The sequence below is a fragment of the Rhamphochromis sp. 'chilingali' genome, assembly GCF_963969265.1.
Source record: "Rhamphochromis sp. 'chilingali' genome assembly, chromosome: 19".
Lineage (NCBI taxonomy): Eukaryota > Metazoa > Chordata > Actinopteri > Cichliformes > Cichlidae > Rhamphochromis > Rhamphochromis sp. 'chilingali'.
In genome coordinates, this window is record NC_137946.1 from 13,064,102 (window position 1) to 13,077,940 (window position 13,839).

Consider the following 13,839-nt stretch of genomic DNA (forward strand, 5'->3'; position numbering starts at 1 on the left):
TGCATTATACATACCTTACGGAGATCTAATATTAACAGTGCAGCTAAAGTTAATGTACTTCGGTTTTGTTAGTCAAACATAGATAAAAGAAATAAAGCTGAAATTAAAACACAAATCAAATCAAATCAAATCACTTTTATTGTCACATCACATGTGCAGGTACATTGGTACAGCACATGTGAGTGAAATTCTTGTGTGCGAGCTTCACAAGCAACAGAGTTGTGCAAAATACAATAATGTAAACAAGCAAAATACAAGCTACATCTGAAACTAATAAATATATGTACAATATGTAATAGTATATGCATTTCTGGATGTGTATACTAAATATTTTTCTACGTGTGTGTGTGTGTGTGTGTGTGTGTGTGTGTGTGTGTGTGTGTGTGTGTGTGTGTGTGTGTACACATATTTTACAAATTAAATAGAGTAAACAATAAATAAAATGTATAAAATAAATAAAATAAAATATACAGAGTGAGACATGTGCAAAACAGTGGCATTACTGTACAGTATGGAGTGCATAATGTTAAAGTTCCAGTAGTGAAGCTGAGGTGTCTATGACGTGTTCAGCAGTCTGATGGCCTGATGGAAAAAGCTGTCTCTCAGTCTGCTGGTACGGGACCGGATGCTGCAGAACCTCCTTCCTGATGGAAGTAGTCTGAACAGTTTATGGCTGGGGTGACTGGAGTCCTTGATGATCCTCCCCGCTTTCCTCAGGCACCGCTTCCTGTAGATGTCTTGGAGGGAGGGAAGCTCACCTCCAATTATCCGTTCAGAGCACCGCACTACTCGCTGGAGAGCTTTGCAGTTGTAGGCGGTGCTGTTGCCATACCAGGTGGTGATGCATCCAGTGAGGATGCTCTCAATGGCACAGTGATAGAAGGTCCTGAGGATGCGGGGGCTCATGCCGAATCTTTTCAGTCTCCTGAGAAAGAAGAGGCGCTGCTGCGCCTTCTTCACTGTTTTGTTTGTGTGTACTGACCACGTAAGATCCTCAGCCAGATGTACACCAAGGAACCGGAAGCTGCTCACTCTCTCCACAGCAGCGCCGCTGATGGTGATGGGGGTGTGTACTTCTCTGCACCTCCGGAAGTCCACTATCAACTCCTTTTTGTTTTGTGTGTTGTCGTGTAAAAGTCTGTGGAAATCTTCATCTCATCCGTCTGTAGTAGTAAATATGATGATTGTGACTTTATGTGGTCTACTACTAGCTTTGCATCCACAGACAGACTTGGGCCACTTCCCTCAACCATAAGGATTTTTTAAAATATATTTATAATAATTTGTGGTATAAAATTTCTAATATGGCCCCAACGGGGTGAAAAATAGTAATGTTGACTCTGGGAGTTATATCATTTTATTTAACGTTTAGCTTTGTTTGCGACGTGGTTGCTATGAACGCAGCTGCCGTTGCTAGACTGAGGACCCCTGCTTTTAAGTTGTCCACACAGAAGCCGGTCTTGATTTTGGCATTCTATCGTTAAAAACAGTTGAAAACCACGTTTGATGTCAAAATAAGCGGAAAAAAGTCGCATATTTGAATACTGAGTGTATGCAAACGACTTATCACACTTTGTTATATGTTCTGCGTCACTTTTTTGAATTGGCAGCTAAACTGGCAAGCGTCTGTGCTATTCGTTGACACCCTGCACACCGAAAAAAATAACACTACTGAAGAGTAACCTCTGCTACCCGTCATAAGTTGTGAGTTTTAAAGTTAAAAAGTAAAACATTTTACATCCAAGCGTCTATTGTAACAAGAGCAATAATTTACCAATGGTCACAGTTTGAAAGTTACGGGGATTTTTGGGCTCTAACGGAACCAGCTGCCGCCGAAATGAACTCGTATCACGTTTTGTCGCTGGTGGGAGAGGGCTCATTTGGACGGGTTTACAAGGGAAGGAGAAAAGGTAGTGGCATGGTAAGCATCTACAGGAGCACAGTTTAGTTTCCTGTTTGTTTAACGACACTGCTTCACATCGTCTCTTCATCTTTGTCCCATGAGGTGGTGGCTCTTAAGTTCATGCCAAAGCTGGGTCGCTCGGAAAACCAGCTACAAAGTCTCAAAAGGGAAATTGAAATTATGAGGGACCTTCGGCATCCCAATATTGTCCAGCTCTTTGACAGTTTTGAGACTGAAACTGAGGTATTCTCCCATTTTCTCAAAACTCTCAAATAAGTTGCTGTCAACTAATTATCTTTACATAATCCCATGATCATTATAACCCCCTATATATGTTAATGACAGGTTGTGATTGTCACTGAGTACGCAGAGGGCCAGCTGTTCCAGATCCTTGAGGATGATGGAAACTTACCAGAGAGCCAGGTTTTCACTGTTTTTACACAATTGAACCAGATGTGAAGCTTTATTTAATGTTACGTTATTAAACTAGTCTTCCCTTCTTTCAAGGTCCGTGCGATTGCCTGCCAGTTGGTCTCTGCTCTGTACTATTTACATTCCCATCGCATTCTTCACCGTGACATGAAACCCCAAAACATCCTGCTAGAAAAAAGCGGTGTGGTGAAGCTCTGCGACTTTGGGTATGTTGATAGTTGCAAAGAAAAAAGTTTCAATCGTTTCTAAAAGAATAAATGACATGATGCAATCTTGCTGTAGGTTTGCCAGAGCGATGAGCGTCTCCACCTTAGTGCTTACTTCTATCAAGGGAACGCCCCTGTACATGTCCCCTGAGCTGGTGGAGGAGAAACCATATGACCACACTGCTGATCTGTGGTCTTTGGGATGCATCCTTTATGAACTCCACACGGGGGCGCCTCCGTTCTACACCAACTCCATCTTCAAGCTAGTGCAGCTCATTGTGAAAGACCAAGTGAAATGGCCAGACACCATGAGCAGCACTTGCACGGTACAGTAAAGCTACACTTTACTCACCTTGTGTTACATTTAGGTTGAAGCCAACATCTTCAATATGTTGCTAGCTTGAAAATTTTAAGCCTGTAAAAGATTATGTTGCAATTATAAGTCCCTTGAAGGGTTTATTGGAGACAAACCTTACACAAATTGTTTCCTAATGCAAAGTCTTCTATATTATTACTATCCAATGATTTCTTTGCAGAGCTTCCTGAAAGGCTTGTTGACCAAAGACCCCCAGAAACGGTTGTCATGGCCAGACCTCTTGTACCATCCCTTTGTTGCTGATGGTGTTCTAGGTGATTCTTAAAACTCCTGATTTTAGTAGAAAGCTTTCAAATGTTAATGACACATTCTCATGTCTGACATTCATGATTTTATTCCCATGTGATGTGTTTGCAGTTTTGCCAGCCACAAATGTGTCCAGGCCCTTGACGGTCACACCCAGCCCTGACATGCTGGCGTTGAAACTCCAACAAGTGGCAGAGAAGACTGTACCAGCTTCTGCAGAAAGCAGATTGTTGCGAAAGGTCAGGGAACAAACAGAAAACTGTAGTAAGAGGAAACCACCAGGAAAGGACAGTGCCAAAGTAAGTAATCAGTAATTATGATTATTTTATTATTTGTAAACGTTTGTATGGTGAGATCAGCGGAGGGCCCTAAACCTGTTTTGTGTGCACTGACAGAAAAATAAGGATGAAAGGGAAAATGGTGCGATGGCAGCAGCAATGTCCCCTAGAGTGTGCAACCCCATGCCCTCTTGTGGCGATGTTTCTGTTACCTCGGGTCAGCTGGATATGATGGCTGCTAATCAAAGCCTCGGACCGAAGATTCAAGCTAGCTCAACATCAAAGCACAGGTGTTAATGAAGGTTCAAAGTAACGATGAGTTATGCTATCATAAACAAATGTGTTTATAGTTCCTTTCTCTACAGGGGTCAGATAAGCATAGACTACGAACGGGAATTTCCCTGTATAGATATCGGGCCGCGACTTGTGCGGAGATGCAGGGAGGAAAGCCACACCTCACAGCGATTGCAGGTCAGAGACAGCTGCCTTTTCCACTCATTAGAAATTTACATATTATCTGTCAGTAGAGGATCTGCTTTGATAACACGCACAAAAAAAACTTGCTTTCTTAAATTAATATATTAATATATACCTGACACTGAGTCATTTCTTGTTCTTTCAGAATGTAAACAACAAAGAATACTGGGAGAATCTGGCCCAACTGTCCGATCCAAGCAGACAAACGAGAGAGATATTAGATTACAGCATAATTATATCTCAAATTAAATCAAAGATCCAGGAATTTAAAGCTCAGGTAATGTTTCAGCATTTCATTCGGCGTGAATTTTTTCTTCTTCAAAAGAGTTTTGCATCTACTCCTTTTTTTTCTTTGTTTGGGCAGCTAAAAGGGGGCGTGGTAAAAGAAGTTCAGCAGATTCAGCAACCAATGAGGGTTCTACATAATCTGCTAGTGATGGCCGAGGTTGAGAAGTTGAACGACGTCGGCCGTGAACTTGGGCTACCCCGTGTCCTCTTTGGCCTGATCCAGGATACTGTAGAAAGCTCAGATTTCATTAAGGTTGCTACCCTGGATTGAAACAGTGTTTCACAATGAACTGATCCTGCAACAATGTTTCTCACTTCTACTTTGGTACTTTGTCAGCATCAGCAGAGTATCCCCGTCCTTCAAGAAATGATCACAGTGGTCCTGGTCTACTGGGAGAAGAACTGTGCCTGGGTGGAACAGGAACAAAGGTTTGATGAGTCTTTTTTTCCCCTCGCTGAAACTGACTTTGTTCATTTGTGAAATACTCAGTGCATACACACGAGATTCCAACTACAGCAGCTCACCATCTGCTTCTCACGCTTTAGCCTGGAAGAGTTCACAGAGTCCTTCAAAACAATTCTTAGTCAACCAAATCTCAGTCGTCTGGTCGTGAGTACCCACTGACATATTTCAACAGCATCAACCATGTTCAGCATGGTTTACATATAATATCCTGTGTCTGTACCTTTTTGATATGCATTCAGCTGGTCTGTTGTGTGAAACGCTCAATTATCTGTCTTTTAGCCTCTGGCTGCTTGTGTTTTGTCTCTCTTCACACAACACAATGTTGATGTCAAAGTTGATGTGGAGCATCTAGCATCCTTGCTGAAAACTCTGGTCTTGAACCCATGTGAGGTACTGAGCTCATGTAAACCTGGCAGTAATATGAAAGCTTGAAGGGACCTGAAAATGTATGATCCATTTATTTTTCTACATTATCAGCCCCACATTTCTCCACCCTCCGGTTGGGGACTCTGTGATGGCCTGCTGTCTTTGTTCCTAGATGCACTTAATGAGGTCAGACTGCAGATGAAGTTTGGTTAAACATGTATTAGTACAGATATTAGCAACGTATCTGTACTAAATGTCTGTGCTTTCTTGTTTAAACAGCATGAGAATGGCCCTTTGCCCTCGGGTTTAAATGAAGTTTTCTTTCTGAATCTGTGGAAAAAGATCGGTGCTTCCCTAAGAAGTGCAACATCAGACTCTGACTTCTGTTCAGCAAATGGTAATTGTACTCATCCTGTGAAACCCATGATGTCTGAAAACACTTCTAATGAAAAAGCAAACCTTGCTTCTTTATGTGTGTCTGTTACAGGACTGTATTTCTTTCTCTCTGCTTTACTGTTTGCCTTCTGCAAGGATGCATATTCGTGCATTCCTGTGTTTTGTGATGTTGGATCAGAATGTGTGTACGCTCTTGGCCGCCTGCTGGGCACCGAGTGGTTAGTGTTGAGATGTCTTAATTAAACGAAATAATTTGTATTACAAGCCAGCTACAATGCCTGGAGCTAACAATAGCATCTTTTATACCCTACAGTCTTCATTTGTTTGCCAAGGGCAATCCTGGGAGGCCCAGGGTGGATCTGAGTCACAACACTTTATCCACACTGAGCTGCCACTTGTTATGTTTTCCATTCGCCCTGGACCTGCCTCCACGCACCATGTCCACAGTTCTCCAGTTGTACGACAGCTGTGGTATTGTTACAAGCCTCCTGCAGGTTAGGGCCTTATTTTGCTCCAATAAAGACCTCGCCGACAAACATAATTCTCTGATGCAACACAGGATAACTCTTGCACTAGTTTTGTGTCTGGCATGCAGTACTGTACACCTGGATGTGTCTGTACTTTTTTAAGAGCACTGTGTTGTTGTTTGTTGTTGCCTGTTTGATGTATGACGAGTTGTCTGTGTGATTTTATTTTTTATTATTATTTTTTTTGTGCTTTGGCAGGTAATTCAAACCCTTCCTCTTCATCTACTGGAGCTGCCTCTCTCCCTTCTGAGCCGCTTGCTCCTGTGTGATCCCCCCCGCTCAATTGACCACCTCACAAAAGCAACTTCTTGCTTTTTCTTGCCATCCTGGGACGATCAGCTCCCTGCCTCCAGCCGTCAGAGTCCTCCAACCAGAACTGCCTGCTCTCTGCTCCCCGAACTCCTGCAGCTGGAAATTCTGTGGGAAGCTGCTGTGGAGCTCCTCACTCTATTGTCTGGGATAGCCCGTTGTCCCTCCTGCCCACTGCAACTTTATGTAGAAACCTCAGTGCTGCAGCATGCACTGGCTCACTCGTATGAGCAGATCAGGGCTGCCACGTGTAGATTTTTAGGAAATTTGGATCCATTGAGGCCTCTCACACAACACACCCTAAAACCTGACATTTTCAAAGCCATGATAAACTGCCTTAATGATTCCTGCATGCCTGTCCGGCAGGTTGCTTGCCGGTCAGTTGGAAACTGGTTGGGCTATATTGCAGCTGGGCTGCATATGGACAGACCCAGTGAAAAGGGGATACATAGAGGGAGATGGTGCATAGAAAAGCAACAAAATAAACAGACGTACTCAGATATTGAGGCAGCAAGTGATTTGGAAACATTAAGAGAGCAGAGAATGGAGGAGGAAGAAAGAAGGTGGACACATGAAGCCAGGAGGACAGTGGCCATGCTGGTAACTCTAATCTATGATCCTGATGCCCTCACACGTCGTCACTGCTGCGCTGCCCTGGGAAACCTGCTAAATGTTGATGGAGCCATATCCTTGTTGCTGGAGGAAAATGTGCCCAGCTTACTTCTAAGAACTGCATGCACAGATTACCACAGTGCAGTGAGAGAAGCTGCCATAGGATCTTTATACCTGTACAGCCAGCAGGATGCCATGCGTCAGGTAACGAGCAAGTCACAGCATCGCACATGCTCACATTACAATAAAACAATCTCTGTTTGGAGAATTTGGTGCTTTTGAAATAGTTCATTTTTACTTTTTAATTAGAAAAGCAGAAAACAGTTCACACCTCCTGGTATTGAATTTAAAGCTGTGCTCTTACGCCCAGAGCTTGTTCTGTCCTTTAGATAAATTTTGTTCACTGTTTAATCTTTCACAAGTCAGTAACACACTTTGAAACACACATTTATTGATTTATTTAGATTATTGCTCTTCTTTTGCATTCATTCAAAGGTCCTGATGTCTCTTGATGCCAGTAAGAAGCTTGTTCAGGCTTCACAACATGCTCCTCCACAGTGTGACTATCAGCGGCTCATTGGACAGCTGACTGCACCAGAAAAGTCAGCAGCTTAAAAACCTGCTCCCTGTTTAACTTTACAGCAACATATTTGTCTGAAGCCATGTGTTAGTGAACGACCGAGTCCCCGTTTATGAATCAAAATAAAACTGTTTTACTGTTTAACGTCTCGGTTTGTGACAGCAAGCTGTTCTAATTTCACGAGAAAAAGGAAACGATGTAACTTCGTAAAAATCACGGTAGGTTTTCTTTTTCATCGATAAAATTGTCATAACAATAATTCAGTCTGTATAAAAGTGGCGAATGAGGAGTTTCATTCATTTCTGAGTTATGAGTATTTCTGCTGGCACCGCAGCGTGCTGTCGATTTTTGGAAAGCTTTTGTTTAGGTGTAGCGAACATTATTGATGGATTTTAAAAATGTTCCATATGCAGATCAACATGTGAATTTAGAGGCATTCGCATTTCAAAGCCCTTCGAGGTCTTCTAGAAGTCTGTGAATTTGGGCTAAATAAAGTAGAAAACAACGAAGCCGAATTTCCGAGGACTGGACGTCGAAAGCGTTTTTATGTGGTTTTATGTTAAATGTTGTATCGACTAAACTAGAAGAGATCGATACCCATGAAAGTTTTCAGTCCTCTCTGTATAACCGTCTGTCAGCTGTCTGCTCAGCGGGGCAGGGTGAGAAAAGAAGCGCTTGTCAGTGTCTGTCGGGCCCTGACCGGGCTTTACTTTGATTTCCCTTAAAAAAAAAATAAAAATAAAATGAAAACCCCGCGGATTTATTAAATCCAAAAACCAAGCACTTATTTTCACGCTCAGGCCGCAGATTGTACTTCGGATAACGCAGACAAAAAATAAAAATAAATCCCAGTAAAAGCACCAAAAAGAAAAAGCACAGCGGGCCAAGTTGATGATACACTTTATTTTTTTTTAAAAGCAAAAAGATTGACATCAGACGAAGTTAATTTGTATCTATGATAAAATTGCGTTAAAAACACAACGCGCTAAATGTGCTGTTAGTACACACTTTTGGTTTAACCATCGGGATTGATAGTGCACCGCAGGGGGCTAAAAAAAAAAAAAAGAAGCACCAATTAAACCCCATAAATAATTACGATAGTTTCGCTGTTATATTCAAGATTGTCTTAAAATAAATATGCATAGAAAAACAACTATCCTTGGTATAAGCATGGAGCAAATGACAGTAACAATGATTATTTGCTTATATGAAAAAAAGAATTGAGACCTCTTACACCAAAGCTAAAGCTGCAAAAGCTTTAAGAAACAACAAAATTAGGATTTTTTTTCCCAATAATTTTATAGAAAGAAAAGGTTAACACACTCCACTCCCTGAACATACAAAAGTTGTTACAAATTAGTGCAGATCAGCCAGAGGCCTATAAAACTTATTGCTTTAACAAGCAGTTTAGAGAGAGAATTATTTCTGAAACCCTAAATTTTCTATTCCAGAGAGTACATTTATGCAAAGGCATGCAGAGGAAGGCTGTTAGAATGATACTAGTTACAATATTTGTACACATTTGGAAATAAAGAAAAAAACAACAGTTTTATATGAGGAAACCCTGCAAGCTTCAAGTCTGTAATCTCCTCCCATGATTATCTACTGATGTTTGTAGAACTGGCGGATTAACATGTATCCTGAGCTGCAAAACAGATTGTACATTTTGCAAAATGCGAGGGAAGAATATCTTACTGCCACCACATGATAAAATGTTACACATTTAAAAATAATATGAAAAAAAAACAGTTTTGGTCACAGAATGCATAATGCCGACATTATTTGAAGCCATTGCTAAAAGAAAGATAGCAAAGGTTATATTTGTTACATTTAAAGGGATGAAAATTAAACAAATGTAAATACAGAAGACAAAGTAATGTTTCCAACAAAGCTGGCTAAAATACTCTAAACATACAAATAAAATAATTCTGTTATTGACTGAAATAAACTGGAAGCAAATCAAATGTTTTACAGAAAAACAAACAACAAAATACACAATAAAGTTTCACGACTCTTTTGTACGTTAGCCGCTCTTTCTGCAATTGTAAAAGTCAAAGGATATTCAAGGTCAGTTCTAATAATTTTAGTATTAATGCCAATTAGTTTTTGCTGTTGCATAAACGCAGTTGATTTGAAATATTTGTCCACACTGAAATATCAACACCCAATAACGTGATCCAGCGACTGAGCATGAAAATAATTAAAAAAGAAAGAAAAAAAACCCCTCAAACAAACATGAGTTTCTATTGCTGACATCAATTTTAACGTAAGGCTATTACAAATATAAAACCTGCATAATGAGTTACATTACTTCTGAAATTACCTTATTTCAATAGTAGATTCACGAAGTGCGAGAGCTATCGAAAATGATTGTCATCTTAAAGCATTGCTATGCCACAGTGCCGGCTCAAGTGATTCGAGTACGAAAGCGATGGAAGAATTGGATAGTGTTGATTTAAAATGTAAAAAAGATTTCATATTAGCAAAGCATGCTTTTAACCCCTCGCTACAGAAAAAAAAAGAAAAAAAATTAACATTTGATTCAGGACAAACTTAAAGACAGAAAGAGCTGCTGATTCTCCCTGTTACGCTCTCTCTAAGTGTACTCGCAGAAGCTTGGTGTTACGCTGTTGTGTCCTGCTTAAGCCTTTGGCTACGGGCCTTGTAAACTTCAATCAGCAGGTCTTTAACGTACTGGATTTCACGTTCTACGGACTCTGCTTTGTCCCGGAGCTCCCGGTTCCTCCCTTCAAGGCAGTGCAGTTGTTCCTCCAAAGAATCGAGCTCCGCCCTTTTTCGCTGGCGATACCTGCATCGACCAAAAACGAAGACTCTGTGAAAATGTAAACTCGTGAAACTTTGATAACATTGACATTTCATCGAGAAGAATCTCACCTGTGAGCGGCAGTTTTGTTCTGATCTCTTTTCTTTTGTTTGCGCTCCCCGCCTTCACCTGGAATGATGTCCACTTCGTATTTCATTGCACAGTGGTCTTCCTTCAGCCGACATGCTTGTCTGTGCCCCGAAGATTCCAGGTTCAAACTATCCCTAGCCATTAAAAGACACTCTGGGCCCTGATCCTCAAGGAAATTACAGTGTAGATCATGCTGAGCTATCTGTAGACTCTCTGTTTTCACCTGCTCGTTGATGTTGCCCAAGAAGCTATGGTAGGCCTCAGACTGTGATGTTGTTGGAAGATAACAACCTTCGCTGCTCTCGGCTTTCCAAGAAACGGTGGCTTTTGTCACCTCCACACTAGTTTTGATACTGTTCAGCACATCACTGTTACCAGCACCTCCACTGACTTCCCTCATGCTATACATCAACAGATCCTCTTTCTTATGGGGGACCTCCAGTGATCCACCAAAGCCAAATCCACCACCAACAATCTTCCCACCACCTATCACATCTTGAGTGAAACAGCAATTTTTCTCTTCTTTTGGTATAACAGCACATCGTCTGAGCTCAACCGCACTACCCAAGCAGTAGCTTTTCCCTACCAACTGGTCGTCCTCTACACAGCCATAATTACCTGTAAGGGTCACAGCTGAGTTACCTGAGTTACTTCCTTTGGAACTCAACAAACTGCTGTCATAGCCTTCGCTGAACCTCGAACCATCAGGAACTCTTTTCCTACCACACCCACTGGGTCGACTGCAGCTATATGGGGCGTGTCTTGGAATTTTGGAGCGCCCAATGGGCCCGCCACAGATGCTGAGCAAGTCCAGTTCTCCGGTTGCCAAGGTAACAAGAAGTGGGCTGGATTCCGATTGGTTGGATGTAGCGTATGATGCGTATGGCAGCTGAGTGAATGGCGGAGGACCCGCAGGCAGTGGACCCCTGTCGCATTTTCCCAGCCTCGGCCCTTTCTCGGGCAGTGGCTCAGACAGGAAGTAGTCCTCTAGTTGGGCGAGTTCCTCTTGCAGCAGAGAGGTCATGACCTCCAAGTCAGAGGGCACCTGGATATCATTCTGAAGGGGTGAAGGGGGAAGGGAGGCATTAGTAGAGGAGGGAGGGGAAGGAGGGTTTGGGAGGTACGAGGAGAAATCCACTTCTTCCGTCATCCAGTCAGTGTTACCATCACCTATTGAGGAGGGGGGAAAAATTGCATCGGTTACAAGATGTTTGTCGGAAGGAAATAATGCTGCTAAAAAAAATAAAATAAAAAAATAACGTTCATGCAAAAAAAAAAAAAAAATCCATCAGTGCACGAAGCAGTTTCCCAAAATAACAATCAGATTTATAATAATAATAATAAAGGTAAATCAGATTGGGGGGTTTTGCCGATAAAGTTGCAGCGTTTTAATATAACAGACGTAGCTAGTTTATTACTTACTGCTCAAGAAGGACGAATGTGCTGCAGTGCCGAGCCCACCTGAAATGAGGAAAAATATAAAAAAGCGTACACGCTGCAACTCACCAATTAAGTGCTGACTCTCCTCTGACACCTCCCCCCTGCACCCCTGTGATTGGCTGTGGTTAGCCTGTGGGTGAGAGAGAGCGAGGGGGTCTGCCGGGCAGACACGAAGAGTCTTCCAAACAGGCGCTGATGTTGCCATCATTTTGTCTGTTGGTGCTTTGATTCAGTCCAAGTCCAAGCATATGCTGAGAGCAAGCAGGGTCTGAGAGATGGGCCACAGTGAGCAGGTCTGGGTGAGCATAATGAAACCTAGAGGGTAAGCAGAAAGAAAAAAAGGGGGATCAGATATATCTGAGAAAGATACGGCGTACTCAGTCGACTAATGGGGATCATCAGATGGGATTCTGTCTGTGCTGCCCTCTGCAAGTTTCTCTGCATGGTTTTAATGAGAGGCAACAAAGAAAAAATCACTTTCTGGTCCTCACTTAATTCATTTTCACACAAATACACTTTTTCATCTTTTAAACAAAAAGGCTTTACAGTAAATACCAAATACTGAAAAGCAGAAAAGTACATTATTCCCAAAACCAAGCCTCAGATGTGACACAGTGGGTGATAGAAAAGTGGGAGCAGTGTCCTGTGGGCTTTAATCTGGCTCAAAGCAAAATTAACCTGACGTCCTCAAAACACGTGGGACCCAGTGACGCTGTCAAGGGCCCAACTGTTGACAAGAAGCACCACAAGAGCTACCTCTACTCTGTAGGTGAGCTGCCCTGCTGGTCAAAGAGGATGAATGCTGATGAGCTGCTTCCAATCGCATGTTCCTTTTAAAATTAATTACCAATTCTTTTTTTTAATCACTTAAACAGATTGGACTCGATTACAGCAATGAGAGCTAAATTAAACATTGAAAGATTAAACGCTGGAAGTGACAGACGTGATGTATCTCCAGTTAGTGCACAGACTGAAGGCAATACATTTAGAGTAGAGGAAAAATCAATAAAAATCAAACTAAAACTGACCACAAAGCAACCACAATCAGTCAAACTCCATGAGTGATCGTAGTTTAAAAATAAAAAATAAAAAAGAAGAAAAAAGATGTTTGAATTTGTCAAAAAGGTTCATTTAAAGCGACGAAACCAAACAAGATGTAGCCACTTTACACCAAAATGATAACAACAACAACAGCAACAACAAAACAGCTCTATGTACAGCCAGTAGAGAGACTTTCACTTACTCCATTCTTGCAGAAAAAATTGTAGAGCACTTGGGGGTGCGTTGCTAAAGCAAAGCACGACGACTTTTCGGGTCCAACAACTTAACAAAAGATTAAAGAGCCATATTTCAGCTCGGAATATCCTAGACAAGGCAAACAGAGAGAGGTGCTGCTTTGTTGTGGTCGACCTGTAAACTGAGGAGCCGCTTAATTGTGACAAAGCATCACTTCATTCACACCTAGCAACCGACTGCGTCACCGGGGTAAACCAGGCTCCTCCGCGCGTGCAGATCCCTCCGCCCCCTCCCTCCGCGGCTCACCCAAGGACGTCCCACACTCTCGCTGCCCACACTTTTATAAAAGTATTGAGCTACTTTTTTGTTGTTGTTTCTGTAAAAGTAACACAGCTGCTCATTCAGGTGAGTAATGCTATTATTTATAGTAATAAATATATAGATAATAAATATACTAATAAAAAAGAAAATACTAAATTCAAACTGTGCAATTCAAGATACAAGTAACAACTGGTTTAAAAAGGGAATCTGAAAAGTAGCCTTTTAGCTAGACATTGTGCTAGTTTTTAAGCTCTAAAGGGTATAACCTCGTCTTTAAATTAAATAACGAAGTGAGAGGATTTGGTTTACGCGAACGCGATCTGTCGAGAAAACTACAGCTCAGACACTGTACTTTATAATAAGGCGTGCCGCTGTTTTGCTTAAAGCGCTATATGGCTCATAACACACTTTGTTGTTTAGAAGAAGTCTGTTGCATCTCCGTTGCATCAGTGGTCCACGAACAGTA

At 41.8% G+C, this 13,839-nt stretch overlaps 2 protein-coding genes across 5 annotated transcripts; one reads left to right on the forward strand and one right to left on the reverse strand.

Annotated features, from left to right (window-relative positions):
• Positions 1–154: 154 nt before the first annotated feature.
• Positions 155–8,070, forward strand: stk36 (serine/threonine kinase 36 (fused homolog, Drosophila)). Of its 3 annotated transcripts, XM_080867292.1 has the most exons (20): positions 157–1,921; positions 2,006–2,146; positions 2,249–2,326; positions 2,411–2,541; positions 2,618–2,867; positions 3,078–3,171; positions 3,275–3,462; positions 3,559–3,731; positions 3,807–3,912; positions 4,064–4,195; positions 4,283–4,459; positions 4,544–4,635; positions 4,753–4,816; positions 4,952–5,062; positions 5,150–5,224; positions 5,318–5,435; positions 5,526–5,652; positions 5,748–5,928; positions 6,160–7,086; positions 7,378–8,063. In XM_080867292.1, exons 1-20 carry the CDS (start codon positions 1,838–1,840, stop codon positions 7,495–7,497), a joined length of 3,369 nt encoding a protein of 1,122 aa, XP_080723418.1. In that variant the 5' UTR covers positions 157–1,837; the 3' UTR covers positions 7,498–8,063. The 3 variants fall into 3 exon arrangements, with proteins under 3 accessions (XP_080723419.1, XP_080723417.1, XP_080723418.1); XM_080867293.1 differs by having other exon boundaries at positions 155–1,910; positions 5,318–5,652; positions 7,378–8,070; XM_080867291.1 differs by having other exon boundaries at positions 156–1,921; positions 5,318–5,652; positions 7,378–8,068.
• Positions 8,071–8,424: 354 nt separating this feature from the next.
• Positions 8,425–13,270, reverse strand: atf5a (activating transcription factor 5a). 2 transcript variants are annotated; one of them, XM_080866875.1, is made up of 4 exons: positions 13,060–13,270; positions 11,799–12,131; positions 10,358–11,546; positions 8,425–10,271 (listed from the first exon to the last, which is right to left on the reverse strand). In XM_080866875.1, the coding sequence occupies exons 2-4, from the start codon at positions 12,022–12,024 to the stop codon at positions 10,085–10,087; spliced, it is 1,602 nt and encodes a 533-aa protein (XP_080723001.1). In that variant the 5' UTR covers positions 12,025–12,131; positions 13,060–13,270; the 3' UTR covers positions 8,425–10,084. The 2 variants fall into 2 exon arrangements, with proteins under 2 accessions (XP_080723001.1, XP_080723002.1); XM_080866876.1 differs by having other exon boundaries at positions 8,426–10,271; positions 11,883–12,131.
• Positions 13,271–13,839: the final 569 nt, after the last annotated feature.